At 38.9% G+C, this 16,739-nt stretch overlaps 1 protein-coding gene across 1 annotated transcript in view; it reads right to left on the bottom strand.

Annotated features, from left to right (window-relative positions):
- Positions 1-16,739, bottom strand: part of LOC122806172 (probable peptidyl-tRNA hydrolase 2) — a 292,637-nt gene that overhangs the window by 239,715 nt on the left and 36,183 nt on the right. Inside the window, exon 2 of the mRNA XM_044076408.1 lies at positions 16,528-16,652. Coding sequence (XP_043932343.1) covers positions 16,528-16,652 — 125 coding nt within the window. The remainder of the gene's footprint in view (positions 1-16,527; positions 16,653-16,739) is intronic.

Below are 16,739 nucleotides of genomic sequence, written 5' to 3'. Positions count from 1 at the left end.
GTCCTTGAATACATCTGCCCTCCATGTGTGCTCCCCAACCGTGGTCTGAAGCGTCGGTTGTAATAGTTTAGCTGGCTATTGGTTTGCTGAAGGGCAGACCCCTGTTTGACTGGCTTGCTTGAGCCCACCACAGAAATTCCTTTTGCAGGCATGGAATGAGTGGGATCAAAGTTTCTAAGCTGTGACTGTGCTGAGTCTATAAACTCCTTAGGTACCATTGTAGTTTTCTCATATGCAGCCTTGCTTGTGGAATCAGAAGAATGCAAGATGCCATGTAACCCAGGGCCTGCAGGATTTTCCTTGCAGTCAGCTGAGTTTGTCTTGTCAGATTCTTGAAGTAATCCGGTAGTTGTCTTTGTTTTTCTTTTGTGAGAAAAGCCGTTTGGGTGGTTGTGTCTAGATCCGCACCCAGAAAAGTTATTCTTTGGGATGGAACAAGTCTTGATTTGTGAATGTTGACTGTATATCCCAAGGCCTGCAGTAGGTGGATGGCATAATTCAAGTCCTTTACCAAAGTTTGTTGGCTGTCCGCTTGTATAAGGCAGTCGTCCAGATATGGGTATATTTGAATCCCCTGAAGAATGCAGTGTGCAATTACTGATGCCAGGCATTTCGTGAATACTCTGGGCGCAGTAGATAAGCCAAAGGGCAATGCTGAGAATTGATAATGCTCTGAACCTGCAAGAAATCTGAGGTGTCTTCTGCAACTTTGTCTGATAGGGACATGCAGGTATGCATCCTTGAGGTCTAGAGTCACCAGCCAAGACTCCTTGCCCAGCATGGGAAGGAGTTGCTGTAGAGTCAGCATTTTGAATTTTGGCACAATGAGATAAGTATTCAGTGCGGACAAGTCGAGAATAGGCCTCCATTGATTTTCTTTTCTTGGAACAAGGAATAGTCTGGAATAAAATCCTTGGCCTTGTTCTGAAAAAGGAACCTTTTCTATAGCTTTCATTTGCATTAAGTTGGAGATTTGTTTCAAAGCCTCTGCCCTTTGATTTGGTGGCAGGTCTGGCATGCCTTTTGTTTTTGGCAATGTGTGAAAATGGAACCTGTATCCTTCGTCTATTATTTGCAGTGTCCATTTGTCTCTTGTAATACTGTGCCAATTTTCTGAGAATAAAGAAAGCTTTCCGCCCAAAGGTGCTACTAATTGAGCCCTGGTTGGCGGAGTCAAAGCAAAGTCATTGAGTCTGTCCTTGTGCAGCAGTTGTAGGTCCTGCACTACCTCTCTGGTTGGGAGGCTGCCATTGACGCCCTCTGTAGGAGCCTCTAGCTTGCCCTCTACCTCTGGCACGCCTGTTCTTGCTTCTCTGAAATCTTTCTGTGTCCGGAAAGGACCAATTCTTGGTAGGCCAATTTCTGCTGAATCTTGGTGGTTGGACTTGTAGGAAATCTTTGACTGTTTGTACAGATTTTGCCTTTTCCTCAAATTTCTTTAAGACCTCCTGGGCAGTGGAGCCAAATAACTTTTGCTTTTCCAGTGGAGCATCCAGAAGCTTAGCTTTAACATGGTCTGGCAGAGATTGTTCCTTCAGCCAAGCATGCCTACGTATGACTGCACCTGTCATAGCTGACCTACATGAAGCTTCAAATGCATCATAACCACACTGCAAGAAATGGTTGCTAACCTGCTGGGAGTTATGTACCAGATCCTGAAGTGATTTGCGATCTAGGGGTTCAGGTGAAGACAGTTTCTTATGCAATTCATCTAACAAATACTCTTAGCACTGTATCATATGAAATTGACAATTTAATGCCCTCATAGAAAGAGTAGCAGAAGTATACACTTTTTTACCCCATCGCTCTAAAGCCCTGGACTCCCTTTCAGAGGGGTGTGGATTTTTAGTTGTGGCAGCTGCAACCCCTGTAGTGCCCTGGGAAATAGTTTCTGGATCAGCAGAGTGGGCCTTGTAAAGAAAATGATGCGAGTCCGGGACCCTGTAGTACCTATCGGGTTTGACAGGGGCTGGAGGAAGAGTGTCAGGGGTTATGCTAGACTCAGAGTAAACATCATCAATGACATTCAAAACAGGAGGAATAGCCAAAGGTCTATGCTGAGGTAAATGCAGAAAAGTTCTTAATCTTTTCCTGGAATCAGAGAATTCCTGGCCCTGCCATTTGAAATGCTCTCTCATAGTGTGAAGGGTCTTCCCGAAGGATAGTTCTTCAGGAGGGGAGGCCGAGGGGATAGATTCTTCTGCATCAGAGTCCTCGTAGGCCGAAAAAGCCTCCTCCTGGTAGTCCGAGAGAGCAGAGCCATCAGAGGCCTCCTCTGAGGAGTGGGGATCAGAGGGCTGAACCCTGGGCCTTTTGTCTAGAGGAGGTTGAGCGCCCCTGTCCGGATTGGGTTGAGAGCCCCTAATTAAGGAAATAAGGTCCTCTGCTAAGGTTAGAATCTGTGATCTTGTTGTGGGTCCCTGAGGAATAACCCTGGGAGACATAGCTTTTGTGTGTTTAGCAGCTTTAGCCCTGGTGAATGCCTTTATGGACATGGATGCAGGAGGCCTGGGTGCACCACGTGCTGGTGTAGTTATGTCTAGAGGAATGGTGTCGGAAGCTTCCAAGACACCAGTTTCTGAAGGAAATTCAATAACCGACTCAGCAGGGGCCTCCGGGGCTGAGGTTGTCGTTTGAGCGGTTTCGGGGTCAGAAGTGCCAAGGACTCTGTGTCAGCCGAGACCGAGACACTCACGGTAGGCCTGGCCGTGGTTTCAGCCGAAACCGCGGCCCGCGTGAGTCGGTCCTTGTCCTTCCGTTTCTTTGTTAAATGTGAAGTCGGAGTCTCCGACGGCATATTGCATGAAAAACTAGCCCCAAAAAATTCCTCTGCAAACTCCGCCCGACGTCTAAGAGTGCGTCGGTTGAAGGAAGCACAGGCTGAACAGGCCAAGACGTCGTGGTCTGGGCCTAGGCAGGGGAGGCAGTAAGAGTGGAAATCCTTATGAGGTATTTGTTTCCCACAAGTTAAGCAATTATTAACTTTATCTGACATCGGCTGAGGCAAGAAAGAGTCCCCAACGGGGTACTTAGCTTTTGAAGTCTTCGGTAGCTGAATTACAGGAGCTGGCCGACCGGCACTTGCGAACTGCTTCTGCTTCGGGCACCACGCGGCAAGAAAGACTGAGGAAGATGGCGTCGGCTGACGCTTTTATACCCCAGGCGCTCTGACGTCGGGGAAAGGGCAACATCAGCCGACGCCGGACCCAGACTTTGGAATCCGGCCGACCGAAGGGCTGCCTGAGGCAGGACAACCCATATGTGATGACTGCAGATGCATCCTTGAAGGACATCTTACAGACATCAAGCAAAAGAACCACACGAACGCCCTACCCAAGCACAGCATTAACCACACCAGCCACAAGACTTTCCAATTCCACGTACTAAACAAAGTGGCAAAGGAGGAACTACAAGGCTGGCTTACTGATCAGCTTAAAAAGAACGAACTGGAATGGCAGATCAGACTCTATGCAAGTAAATTCCCAGGCCTTAATAATACAAGGCTCAACAGTAAGCTTCTGAACCTCAGGAAGTTCCAACACGCTTACTATTAAATACAATATCACAATTTAATCTAAAGATGGTTTCTTCTTTCACTTTAAAGTAAATCTTTTAATCAGGTACAGTTCGATTAAGTTGTTTGCAATGTTTGAGTCAGGCATGATCATTTTTGATCAGGCTGTTGACTTCATGTACTTACTGTTACATTTTGAAGGATTTACTTCAGGACAACATCCGTTTCATTTGTATTGTATTGCTCATTTTATCTTGGCTGATGTGTTTTGTATCTAGTTTTTGCTTTATCAGTTTTTACCTCCGTATCTTTTTCAGATTACTAGTTTATTGATTTACTGTGATTAATCTGCAGGCAGATCTGATGAAGCTCTAGCGAAAGCACTGCATCAAAAGAAATTCAGAGATTAGCAATCTAGAAGGCTCGCTCGTAACATTTTATCCTACACAGCTCAACAGTGATTTATGTACAGGTTTATATAAACAGTACAAGTTGTCTTCTGACAATAGTCATATCCTTAGATTTAGATTTATTGGCATATCAGGTTTACTTCTGGTGCAATATTTTTCAGGGAGTTTTTCTAACTGATTTTCCAAAAATAATTAATTATCCGGATGATGGGATGACATGTTGGATCTATGCCTTCCCTAAGCTTATTAGCCTAAGGTTTGACCCCACCCCAAGTCCCCTTTTTGATACTCGAGGGCTTACCTGGTGATTGATCATGCTTATTCTCTGAGTGGACTCAGAGATAGGTTCAGGTTTACTGGCCAGGGGCTGAGAATGTTAGCAGCCTCTAGTGTATAAAAAACTTTTTTTCCAGTTAAACCACATACAATTCGTGCTCTGCATGTGAGAAGCCATTTTGCTTCAACAAGTTTTAAGTGCAGGAGTCCCAACTTTTAACACATTTATAGGAGATCCAAGATGGCCCATGGCCCTGTCTTTCACTATTAGACAGGGGTTTCTATGCTGACTCAACATTTCAGCTGGTATGTGTTAAGCCCATCACCACTGAATACTTGTTTTCCCCAATCAGGCCCATCTCCACGTAGCAACCACCCAATCAGGCATGATAAGATACAGCTCATCATCAGGCTCGATCTCCTCCATTTCCTCCAATCTGTTCCACTTAATAGTCCAACCAGCTCATGGTCTCAGATTGATTTCACCCCTCTACTCCCACCCCTCTACTCCCACCAATAGCATCTTTGGCTCAATCATTTACTCATTACACAATTTGAACTCCTGATAAACAGAATTATTTTCATATTAAGATTAAGGATTTTTTTTTATTTCCAGAGTCTATTTCAGACAGTGATCTGGTTTTTGGGCTTACTATTGTTTGTTTCCTTGACACGCTTCATGTACTCAATGACGGTATGGTTAGCATTCTCTGATGACATTCAAGAGTTAAAGATTGTAAACTGCTACTGACTATTTGCTGGGATGCAGCATTAATGCCATGCTCTAAGCACAAATTTCCTGATTTTATTAGTCTTGATTTTTCGTTGTTCACTTTTGAGTCATCCTCGATTTAACTCTACCTGTACAGTGTCATAGATTACAAGTGTGGGACACGCTGAAAATGGGCTGGTACTTAGGGCGCATTTTTTAGAATTATTTCATATTTTTATCTTAAACCCAACTGCCACTTTTTTTTTTTCCACAGTTTTAGATACTCATGATTCAGTCTACTGTCGTATGGCACTCATGCTCCGCCTGGGTCAACTATGGCCTCTGTCAACTATGATAAATCAATTAATTAATTTCAGACTTTCATGAGTTCAAATGCCACTAGCTTGATTCAGCTTGACAGACCTGGTTAGCCTAACTTGATAAACCACCAATGGCTTCTCCCTTTTTAATTTCTCCAAATCTTTTGGGTTTCTACTACCATGACAGGACTGGACACCATTCCTGAGTCAAAGTACAATTAAAGTTCATGAAATTTGTATTATTTCACTCTTTGATGTCAGCCAAAAGTGCTCTTTGCAGCACCTGCAATGTGCCCAGTAATGACTCCTCCTGCAATTCGCACAGAGTTACATGTATTGGTACCATATCTGATTGTAGACTTTTTTTCTTATAAGACCCGTTGCTCTCACTACTATTGGAACTATCTGGGTATCTTTCTTCCACATTGCTCTCATTTCTGCTTGCAGATCCTGATAATAGCATGACAGATTACCATGATGTACACCCAATGAGGATAGAGATACACCAGCCTGTCATCTGACTGGAACCAATTCCAAGGCTTCCAACCAGCTCTGCTCAATGGCCCTTCCAGTCCACCATCTCTGATTGGATTTCAGCCCCACGCCCCCTCCCATGGAAATGCTCACCCTATTTCCCAATTACAATAAGCCTACCAGAGACAGGCCCCTTCCTGGTTAACTCCCCACTTATCGGGATTCACCACTACTGTCCTGCCATTTTTCCTAAAACAAGATTGGACAATTACGACTCAGGCGCCACTTCCCACCATTCTTCTCTGAATAATGATTAGATATTGGACGCCACCCTCTGACACTGAAGTTCTATTCCAACACACCCTCGATGATAACTAGTCATCCCCAAATGCCCAATTGTAATGCTTTTATGGAGGTGGGTCCAACCTATCCCCCTCTACATTTTTTCCTCCTCTCCTACTGGCTGCCCAAAATCTTTATACATCCTATCAGAAACACTGGGCTAAAAAACAATGAGCAGTTAGTATAGCAGAACAAGATCCAATCCAGTGTCTGCATCCCTAGTTTCATTCACAAAGCCACTGCCCTCCAAAATACATCTACGATATGATGCTTTTTGTGACATAGCACTACCTGCATTGCTGTTACACCAATGAATGCTTTTTCCTAGCACACTACTGCATGTTTTTTTTTTTTCAATAATTTTTATTTTTACATTAATAAAATGTCACAAATAAAAACTATCTTACAACATGACCATATATATATATGTTATACACTGATGTCAAATACCACAGGATATAGTTCGTACAACATATCTATACATATCTATTTACACTGTGTACATAGATGCTTTCACTGTTAGTTCCACAGTTATATAGACAGTATATACATTCATAATATCCAAGTTATTATTAAATATCTGAACTTGTATGTGTTCTTTGGTTCCATTATAGTGTATTTCTAAGTTGCTGTGTGATGAATTATGAAAAGTAGCAAAACGAACGATACAGTCCCCTGCAAAAGATTTTAATTGTGTTGTCTTAGCGCTTTCATGCACAATACTCCGTGCACTTCTTCAGATACATACACTTGTAAAAACATGTATTTTATAAGTGAACAATTAAAACATAATTAATATCAATTGAATCACAAAATTACAATTTAAAAAGACAGCTGCCTTCTTAATAAAAACAGTTTATATAATAAGAAAGAATTCCTAACCTGGACTGACTACTATCAATAACTAAAGAAATGTTTTATATATGTATGAATGTATATTTAAACTGCATTGCGAAATCAGATTTATAAAAATAATTAGCGTTCCAAAGCTTTCAATTTAAGTAAGCATTTTATGGAACAGACGTCATCGATTCCCAGATAAGTATGAGCATTAGTCTTTAATTGCCACAACAACTCCTGTTCCTCCAATTTCAAGTGCCAAGGTCCACCTCTAGGATTTTCTGGCACTACCTGGGCAACTACAAATTTGAAAAAATGTGTATCATTTTCCAATATATGTTTTGCTAAAGCATTCGTACCGATACCTTTAGAAATCTCATAAATATGCTCATAAATCCTTTGTTTCAAGTGACGCTCTGTCTTTCCAAAATAAAATGCAGAACATACTTGACACAATGCTGCATAAACCACTCCTTGACTTTCACAATTAAACTTATCATTTATAAAATATTTCTTGCCTTTAATATTAAATGAATTACCAATTAAAATGTGCTTACAATAATTACATCTGCCGCATTTATACATGCCTCTCTGTTGTTTGAACTGTCTATGCGGCATTTCAAGTAATGATTTCAAATTTGCAGCTTTTTTGTACACTATTAAGGGTCTACTACCTACAATTTTATCAAGGGCCTGTTGTTGCAAAAGGATATCCCAATTATAATTTAAAATATCCCTTAAGTGTACTGACATATCATTAAACTGGGTTAGAAAACTGGTTACATAACTGTTGCCATCATTTCTAACCAGCTTTACTTGTTCATTGTTACTTATACCAACACTTTCATGCCTGTTTAGCAAAGGACCCAAAACACCTCTAGATCTCTTATCCTGTATTTCTTTGATTAAAATTTTAATCAATTTTAACGGATATCCTCGACTAAGAAACATAACTTTTAAAACATTCTTGCTGAAAATCTTTTTCATCAGAACACATTCTAGATGCCCTAACTAGATGAACTTTGATAATTCCTCTCTTCTGGAAAAATGGATGAAGGCTGGAAAAATGCAAAAAAGAATTGCTATAAAATGGTTTCCGGTAAATCAAAGATCTAAACCTATGATTAACCACATCTTTACACAATTGAATATCCAAAAAATTAACAACATTTTCGTCGTATTCATATGTAAATTCTAAAAATGATGTGAAAGAGGTCATAACATCAACCAACATTTGGGCTTCATGTTTAGAGCCCTTCAAGATGATAAATATATCATCTTGATAGCGGGTGTACCAAGCCACTGTGTTTTTAAAAATTGAATGAGGGAACAAATAAGTATGTTCCCAATATGCCATGACGGCATTAGCAAAGCTCCCTCCACAGGGGGAGCCCATAGCAATACCTGTTGTCTGAAAAGTATTCACCCTGAAACATACAAAAATTATTTTTTAACACAAGATCTAAAAGGGTAATAATAAGATTGATATCCAATCCAGGAAGATGCTTAGTATGTAAAAATTCCCTTACCCAATCCATCCCTAAATTTTGGGGAACAACAGTATATAAATCCTTAATGTTGACTGTTAAAAACCCATAGGAAACGTTAAATGGGATGGAATTCAAATGATTTAATACATACCATGAGTCTCGACATATTTGAGACTCAGTTTTCAATACATCTTTCAACTTACCATCTACCCGTTTAGCACATGCGCAAGTAATAGATTTACGCCCATCAATGATTGGCCTAAAAGGAGGATCTGCCATACACTTATGTAATTTCGGGACTCCAAAAATAACTGGAGTCAAAGGTGCGGGCATGGTCAAATAATGATACAATTCTAGGGAAAATCTTGCTTCTATGAACAAATCACTTAAATGATTTTTTATGCATTGATACGCTTGGTTTAATTCATTAAGTGAAACTTTGCTATAATGCAATGATGAAAGCATTTTTCGCATCTTATAAATGTATTCATCTTCAGTCATGAAAATGGCTCCCCCGCCCTTGTCGGGTTGCATAACTCGAATCTTATGAACTTTAATATATTCAAGAAACTGTATATCTAGACATGTTATAATGATATTCAGAAAAAACAGCCCTGATGTGCATCTCAGACATTCGTTGAAATAATGCCAAATTATTATCTAAGGGAGGGTTGAAGGTGCTCGCAATCCTCTCATCCGAGAGCGCACTAATAGACATGCCAAACATGAGTTTCAAATTCAACTTGCGTGTATACACCATAAGATCACATAATATCTTAGCTAAATTCGGCTTAGAATGTGGCACAAAATTAAAACCTTTAGCTAAAAAATCTACTAATTGTTGAGAGAGAGGCAGTGAAGTAAAATTATAAATATTGAAATCATAATTATTACTCTGAAAAATACAAAAATGTCTTGGCTGCTCATCCAAAATTACTTCCTGCATCGATTTTCTTCCTCTTCTGTGGATGTTGATTCCAACCTGAATTCGTTCTCGAAGTTGTAGGTTTGGAATTGTCCCTGTAAAAACCCTCGCTGTTGTTTTGTTGGACCATATGTTGACCTTTTTGAGTTTTAAGTATGCATTCACTACGGCGTATTTCGCCGTTAGGCGCTATATTATTACCAGAAACAGGTTCAATGACATCGTCAGTAACTGCCCTGATGTTGTTACTTGTATCCATGGCAACTGTAGACGCCATTATGTTTTGGGCAGATTCAGCATATCTTAAAGGTAGATCTGGATATGCTCGATTTTGCTGGTATGCCAACTGATCATGGTTAATTTTACGTTTTTTAGTTTCCGTGATTTTCACCATCAAAGCGTCAATACTGGAGAAAATTCTCCTGTAATCGTATTCATACTTAGTGAACTCAGAATTGGCCACAATGTCATTATCTAAATTGTCCAATTGTTGTTTTAGTTCAACCATTTGTTTGTCGTATTGGTCAATAAGGAGATTCAGAATATCCAAACCTTGCTTATTGAAAAAACGTATCAATTGTAAATGAAATTCCGAATCTTTTATGACGCCTGATGGAAATTTCCATTGGCGTAAACCTTTAGGAACAATAGCTAGTCTAATACACTCTTTGAAGTAAAGAATCTCAATTTGTAATTTTTTTCTATTTCATCAAACTGTTTCAACTTCTCGACAATATTATTATTAATATTGTTGTCTTGGTTTATAGAATTACTTGAAACAGCGTTATTATCAAGTGCTTGAAAAATCATTCAAATTAGGTAGTCCATGTGAGCGATTGCTTACTGAATTTGTATTGTTGCTATTAGCACTGTTAGTGGGGCTAGTATTCACCAAATTATTAGATGAATTAGGTGAATTACCGGCATAATTTCTCAACGGAGATGCCGATGTCGAGTTACCATTCCCTGTTCAGCGTGATGTAGAAACCGGTACTGGAACAGGTAAATTCTGGGAAATAGGATGAGAAACATTAAAAGTCACTCCAGGTTTAGGTCGTACAACAGCTTCACTGTCTTTCGTCTGGTTGGACATTCTTCTCGCCAGATCGTCAACTCATTGCGTTAATTGTTGTATCAATGCTGTGGGGTTACCCATGGAATCATCCTCACGTATTTCGATACTAGAGCCGTTAGGACTGGTATCAAACAGGGACTGGGACTCCATATTGCCACTACTAACCGCCATAAAAACCAAAATACCATGAAACAAACTGAATAAAACTAAGAAAAGTAGCAAAACGAATCAAGCATATCCAGATCCACCTTTAAGATATGCTGAATCTGCCCAAAACCTAATAGCGTCTACAGTTGCCATGGATACAAGTAACAACATCAGGGCAGTTACTGACGACGTCATTGAACCTGTTTCTGGTAATAATATAGCGCCTAATGGCGAAATACGCCGTAGTGAACGCATACTTAAACTCAAAAAGATCAACATATGGTCCGACAAAACAACGAGGGTTTTTACAGGGACAATTCCAAACCTACAACTTCAAGAACGAATTCAGGTTGGAATCAACGTCCACAGAAGAGGAAGAGCAATCGACGCAGGCAGTAATTTTGGATGAGCAGCCAAGACATTTTTGTATTTTGCAGAGTAATAATTATGATTTCAATGTTTAAAATTTTACTTCACTGCCTATCTCTCAACAATTAGTAGATTTTTTAGCTAAAGGTTTTAATTTTGTGCCACATTCTAAGCCGAATTTAGCTAAGATATTATGTGATCTTATGGTGTATACACGCAAGTTGAATTTGAAACTCATGTTTGGCATGTCTACTAGTGCGCTCTCGGATGAGAGGATTGCGAGCACCTTCAACCCTCCCTTAGATAATAATTTGGCATTATTTCAACGAATGTCTGAGATACACATCAGGGCTGTTTTCTGAATATCATTATAACATGTCTAGATATACTAGTAACTTCTCCAATGATGAGATACAGTTTCTTGAATATATTAAAGTTCATAAGATTCGAGTTATGCAACCCGACAAGGGCGGGACAGCCATTTTCATGACTGAAGATGAATACATTTATAAGATGCGAAAAATGCTTTCATCATTGCATTACAGCAAAGTTTCACTTAATGAATTAAACCAAGCATATCAACGCATAAAAAATCATTAAAGTGATTTGTTCATAGAAGCAAGAATTTCCCTAGAATTGTATCATTATTTGACCATACCCGCACCTTTGACTCCAGTTATTTTTGGAGTCCCGAAATTACATAAGTGTATGGCAGATCCTCCTTTTAGGCCAATCATTGATGGGCGTAAATCTATTACTTACGCATGTGCTAAATGGGTAGATGGCAAGTTGAAAGATGTATTGAAAACGGAGTCTCAAATATGTCGAGACTCATGGTATGTATTAAATCATTTGAATTCCATCCCATTTAACGTTTCTTATGGGTTTTTAACAGTCGACATTAAGGATTTATATACTGTTATTCCCCAAAATTTAGGGATGGATTGGGTAAGGGAATTTTTACATACTAAGCATCTTCCTGGATTGGATATCAATCTTATTATTACCCTTTTAGATCTTGTGTTAAAAAATAATTTATGTTTCAGGGTGAATACTTTTTGCAGGCAACAGGTATTGCTATGGGTTCCCCCTGTGGAGGGAGCTTTGCTAATGCTGTCATGGCATATTGGGAACATACTTATTTGTTCCCTCATTCAATTTTTAAAAACACAGTGGCTTGGTACACCCGCTAAACATGAAGCCCAAATGTTGGTTGATGTTATGACCTCTTTCACATCATTTTTAGAATTTACATATGAATACGACGATATAGTTAACATATTAAGGCTATATTTACATTACCCCAAGATTGTTAGGTTATTTTACTATTTTCCTGAGATTACTTCTCTCCAGGACCTTTTAACACATTTCTAGTACTTACATAAAACATTTAACAATTTTTTCCCTTTTTTCCCCCCAATATTAATCTATAAGCTAGCCTGTTTCTGACAGTTTATTTCTTGCCTATTATTTAAGGCTGGATTTTTCATTCACCTACACAGTACTGGGTGTACTGTATTAGTGAATGGTTCAGTTCAACAGTACCTTATTTCTTCAAGGTTTTGCTTGCAGGTTGGTTGACATCTATGGTGCAGCTTTCTTCTTTTAGCTGGTGCAGATCGATTTTCATTTTTCAGGCAGTAAAATCTTTTGGAGTTTGCTGAAATCCATTTTGACTGACTGTTCTTCAAACTCATAGGGGGACTGAATTTGCAGACCAATGTCCCAGAAGGAGGTTCTTCCTATATTCGTGCATTGGAAATGGCGGTTGATTTTTGGTTCCTACCCAGGCTGCACTTCCTTTTCCTGTGTTCCTCATAGCTCACATCATGGATTTAAGGGCCTAGACAACAAGGGGAAGCTTTCAGAGTTGGATCCCAGCTAGAGTGCTCGTGAATGGGGTCGTTTTTTCACCCAAGGGTCCTTTATCGTTTCTTGTGGATTTATTTCACTTCTGAAGGTGGAATTTGCTTGAAAACAGCCAGGAATATCTATTTTGCCTCATTGGGGTTAGTGACCATGTATTTAACCTATTTGATGTAGAAGATTAACTGATTTGGATAGTTCATCTGGAATTTGATTTTTTTTCCTATTAGGAACCTGCAGTATGGAGATATTAGTTGTCTTGCTCGTCTTATTTGTATTGGGAGGTCTTGAGCAAAGGAGATTTTATTATTATTCCAGGTGAGTGTGCCTTTTTTATTTGCTGCCAGTATGATTTTATTTACATCTTGGTAGTTTAATATTTTAATATAGACAGGTCTTGGTTTCAGTGATGTTTGCATTTCCCTCAAGGCTCTGTGGGCTCTCTCTATTGTTATTTGCTGCATTTCTTCAGGTTCTCCTAGCAGGGAGTTTATTATTTGCTTGATTGTGTATTACATTGTTATGAAGTACAGTTTCAGGTATTCCTCTGATAATGATATTGTTCCTTCGAGATCTTCCTTCCAGGTCTGTTATTTTTGCTTGTAAGTTTTGTATTTCTTTGTCATGGGCATCAGTTCTTTGAGAAATAGAGTATTTTTATTTCATTTTCTATTATTTTGGACTCAGATTTTTCCATTCTGGATATTATTTGGCTGAATAAGTCACCAAAGGTTTGAAATTGTAATAAGTCCTTTATTGCTTGCTGGATAGGTAATAAGGCAGATTTTAGGTCTTCCAGATTAACTGGCTGATCTGTCTTGGATTTATTTGTAGTTTTAGAGTTGTCAGTTTGTTTAGTTGTCTTTTTGAAGTTGTGTCTTTCTCAGGTGAGGCTAGTACTGAGAATTTGGTCTTGGTTATTGTTGTTTCCATATTAATTTTCCTCTTCTGACATCTTGCTGTATAGTGTTTTACCATTCTTGCAGTCAGATGCAGGACCTTAGTAGCACATGGCTTAAGCTGTTATTCAGAAATCTTAGTTAATCCTGCTGTTTCTGAGCTGAATCTGTCACTTTTTTTCCGCTTTTGTTTGCTGGATGATATTAGCAGTAAATATCTACAGTTATTTCTGTATTATTAACTCTGCGTTGCCTTCTGGGTTTGTTTTAATCCAGGGTATATCAGAGACCTAGGTGATAGCAGTGCTCACAGAACAGCGGCCATTTTGAACTCCCCAATACTGCATGTTTTGATTTTACATGTTTTTACTCTGGCTAGGCTAAACACAAACCAACTTAACAATTCAATTTACAGCACTCATCTGCCCGTAAGTCTTTAAATGGTGAAATAAATTATCTATAACAATTGGATTGCACACAGTCCAGTGTTATTTTTCAGTCGATCGAAGGAAAAGTTTTAGTTATATGTAGCTCTTGGATTTTAATCTCATTTTCATTAATCTGTATTCATCAAAGATTACAGGTAACGCACTACTTCAAGAAGGAATTTTATTTATTTTTTTTACATTAAATCCTCTGCTCAGCAATGAATCCTAAATTGCTTACTTAATATTTTATGGCCTCATTAACTTCCTCACTGAGGCCATGTCGTTAGGATTTGATGGTCAATGGAGTGATTCCCTGTGTATGCGTGTCTTTTTATGGAATAATACAGTTACTTTGGTAAAGTGCTTTCACAGGTACAACTTATGCTGCTTTTTTTTATCCTTTAATGTCCCTATTTTTGATATTTTGTATTTAACAATAGCTGAATTAGTTGACCAAGGTCAATGAGATTTGTTTTAGTCTTTAAAGTCAGAAATCCATTATATTAATTTTATGAAACTCTGGTATAAATTTCAATAAAATATTCAGAAAAATGAATAAGGGTTATGTTTATTCACTGCCCACTGCAACATATTGCATGAAAGTTGCAAGTGGCTAGTCAGTAAGGCTACTACAGTATAGGTCCCTAAAATAAGGTATCATGTAGAGACAGCAAGCTACTCAGTTTGACGTTTAAGACTTTATTCATTTTTTTGGTCCCCGATCTTGCAATGACTATCACACTTAATCACTCAGTTTCCTTACTGACCCATTCATGACTAACAGGGATGACAGCCCACCAACCTATTCATTCCCCTGACAGGAGAGAGTCAGGTGCCTTCCCATTGCTTGAGGTTTTTTTTTTTTTTTTTTTTTTTGCTAATGTTTAATGCAAGCATAGCCCACATCTCCCCAATGTCTACTACACCGTCTACAAGGAGCACACCACACTATACAGGAAAAGTGCTCCTACATGGAACAAACCCATGACCCCTTCCCTCTCCTCCCTTAGAGGTGAATGAACCAAAGATTGCCCCCTTCTCCAATCTCCACCACACCAACTACTACACTACTTTAACTGAAATTGGCTAGTTTAAAGTTTAATGCTCACCATCTAATTACTTCCCATCATCCCTTCCTCTTGTGTACATTGCTTACATACACAAATTATTTTTTATGTGGTATGGCTAGATAATACTCCGGTCTGTAGATTTGTTTTGGGGTGGGTGCTGATATAATGGTTAAGGCGCTTGTCTCACAGACAAAAGTACAGGGTGTGAGTTTCACCTTTGAAAGGGAAATTGGCTAGGGTTAAAATGGCCTGCAAGGTCAGTTAGCCTAGTACTTACCTAATAACCTATAGCCGTACAGATTATACATAGGTACTGGCCTCCTGAAGGAGAATTAATGAAGTGACCCAGTTAAATCAATCTAGCTTGACTCAAAATAATAAATGCACAGTTAATATAGTGCTCTGAAAGTAACAATATTAAATATTACTTATTCTACCTCTGAGGAAAATGACTATTGTAACAAACCCACAGGATCAATACAGTATTAAGAACACACGCTGTAGCAGTGAATCTCTTCTCACAGCAGGGATAGTAAACTCTTGAATATTAAGGATACACACGTCTTTTGGGGACAGTAAGCTCTGCTATATGTTGCAATACATAATCCCAGACGTCATTCCAGTGGTAAAACATTCTCTGATTCTTTACAGGCTTTCTATTGAAAGTTGAGCAGTGAATCACAAAACCTTGGAACCATTCAACTGTGACACACAGCTGAGATTAAGAAAATACAAACAAAAACGATGCTATGCTTTGCAGTGGGCAAGTCATCCTGCACTCCTCAAACTCTGATACTTGCTATAATATTAACGCTCACTCTTTTTGGGGAAAAGAAATCCCACAGCTAGTACTCTATCTTCACATTTAAACTCCTCTGGAATTGCACACTAGGAGTGACAAAAAGTGATTGTCACAAGTATAAGGCCGGCCACCCTTCTTTAATGTGCAAGGGTATTACAAATCTCAGTAATGGTGCATCTTAAATGAAAATAGTGAGTTAAAATGCTCTGCAGAGAGTAGCACAATAAGACAAAGGTATTCTCAGGATTAGGGTAGAGCTCGCGCTCTTTCTTTTTTTCCATTTGCTACTAGAAGATTTGAAAGAACTGTGGTGAATCTTTTTCGCATATCAAGAAGAATATATGCACCAGAGGATCTAAATACAGGAATAAATACCCCAGATAACCTTCATGCAGTCTGTGCCCATCTAGATGAAATCAAATAAAGCTTTGTTAACTTACAAGGGTTAAAAAGCTGCAGCATCTTTTGTAACAGTCTAAATTACACATATATCCTTGCTTTCGCTAAAAACAACATGGCAGAAAAATACAGTTGCAGCATATTTTTAAAAAATGAATGTTATTTCTACCTTCTTTGCATCTTCTTCTGGAATATCCAGATTCCGCAGTTGCTGCAAGAGCTCAAGGCTCACATCTGCATCCCCAGCCTCTGTCTCAGAAGTATGATTATTTTCTTCCTGCATTTTCAGTAATTCTGAAGGACAGAATTAATAAAATTTTATTTCTGGATTTTGTATGCAACTGAATGTGTTTTTCTCTGCATCTGCCTTGCAATATGTTC

Source organism: Protopterus annectens, chromosome 7.part0, assembly GCF_019279795.1.
Source record: "Protopterus annectens isolate FY-2018-M chromosome 7.part0, PAN1.0, whole genome shotgun sequence".
NCBI classification, from domain to species: domain Eukaryota; kingdom Metazoa; phylum Chordata; order Ceratodontiformes; family Protopteridae; genus Protopterus; species Protopterus annectens.
The sequence above is the reverse complement of the archived record's forward strand: the minus strand, read 5'-3'. Positions and strand labels throughout refer to the sequence as shown.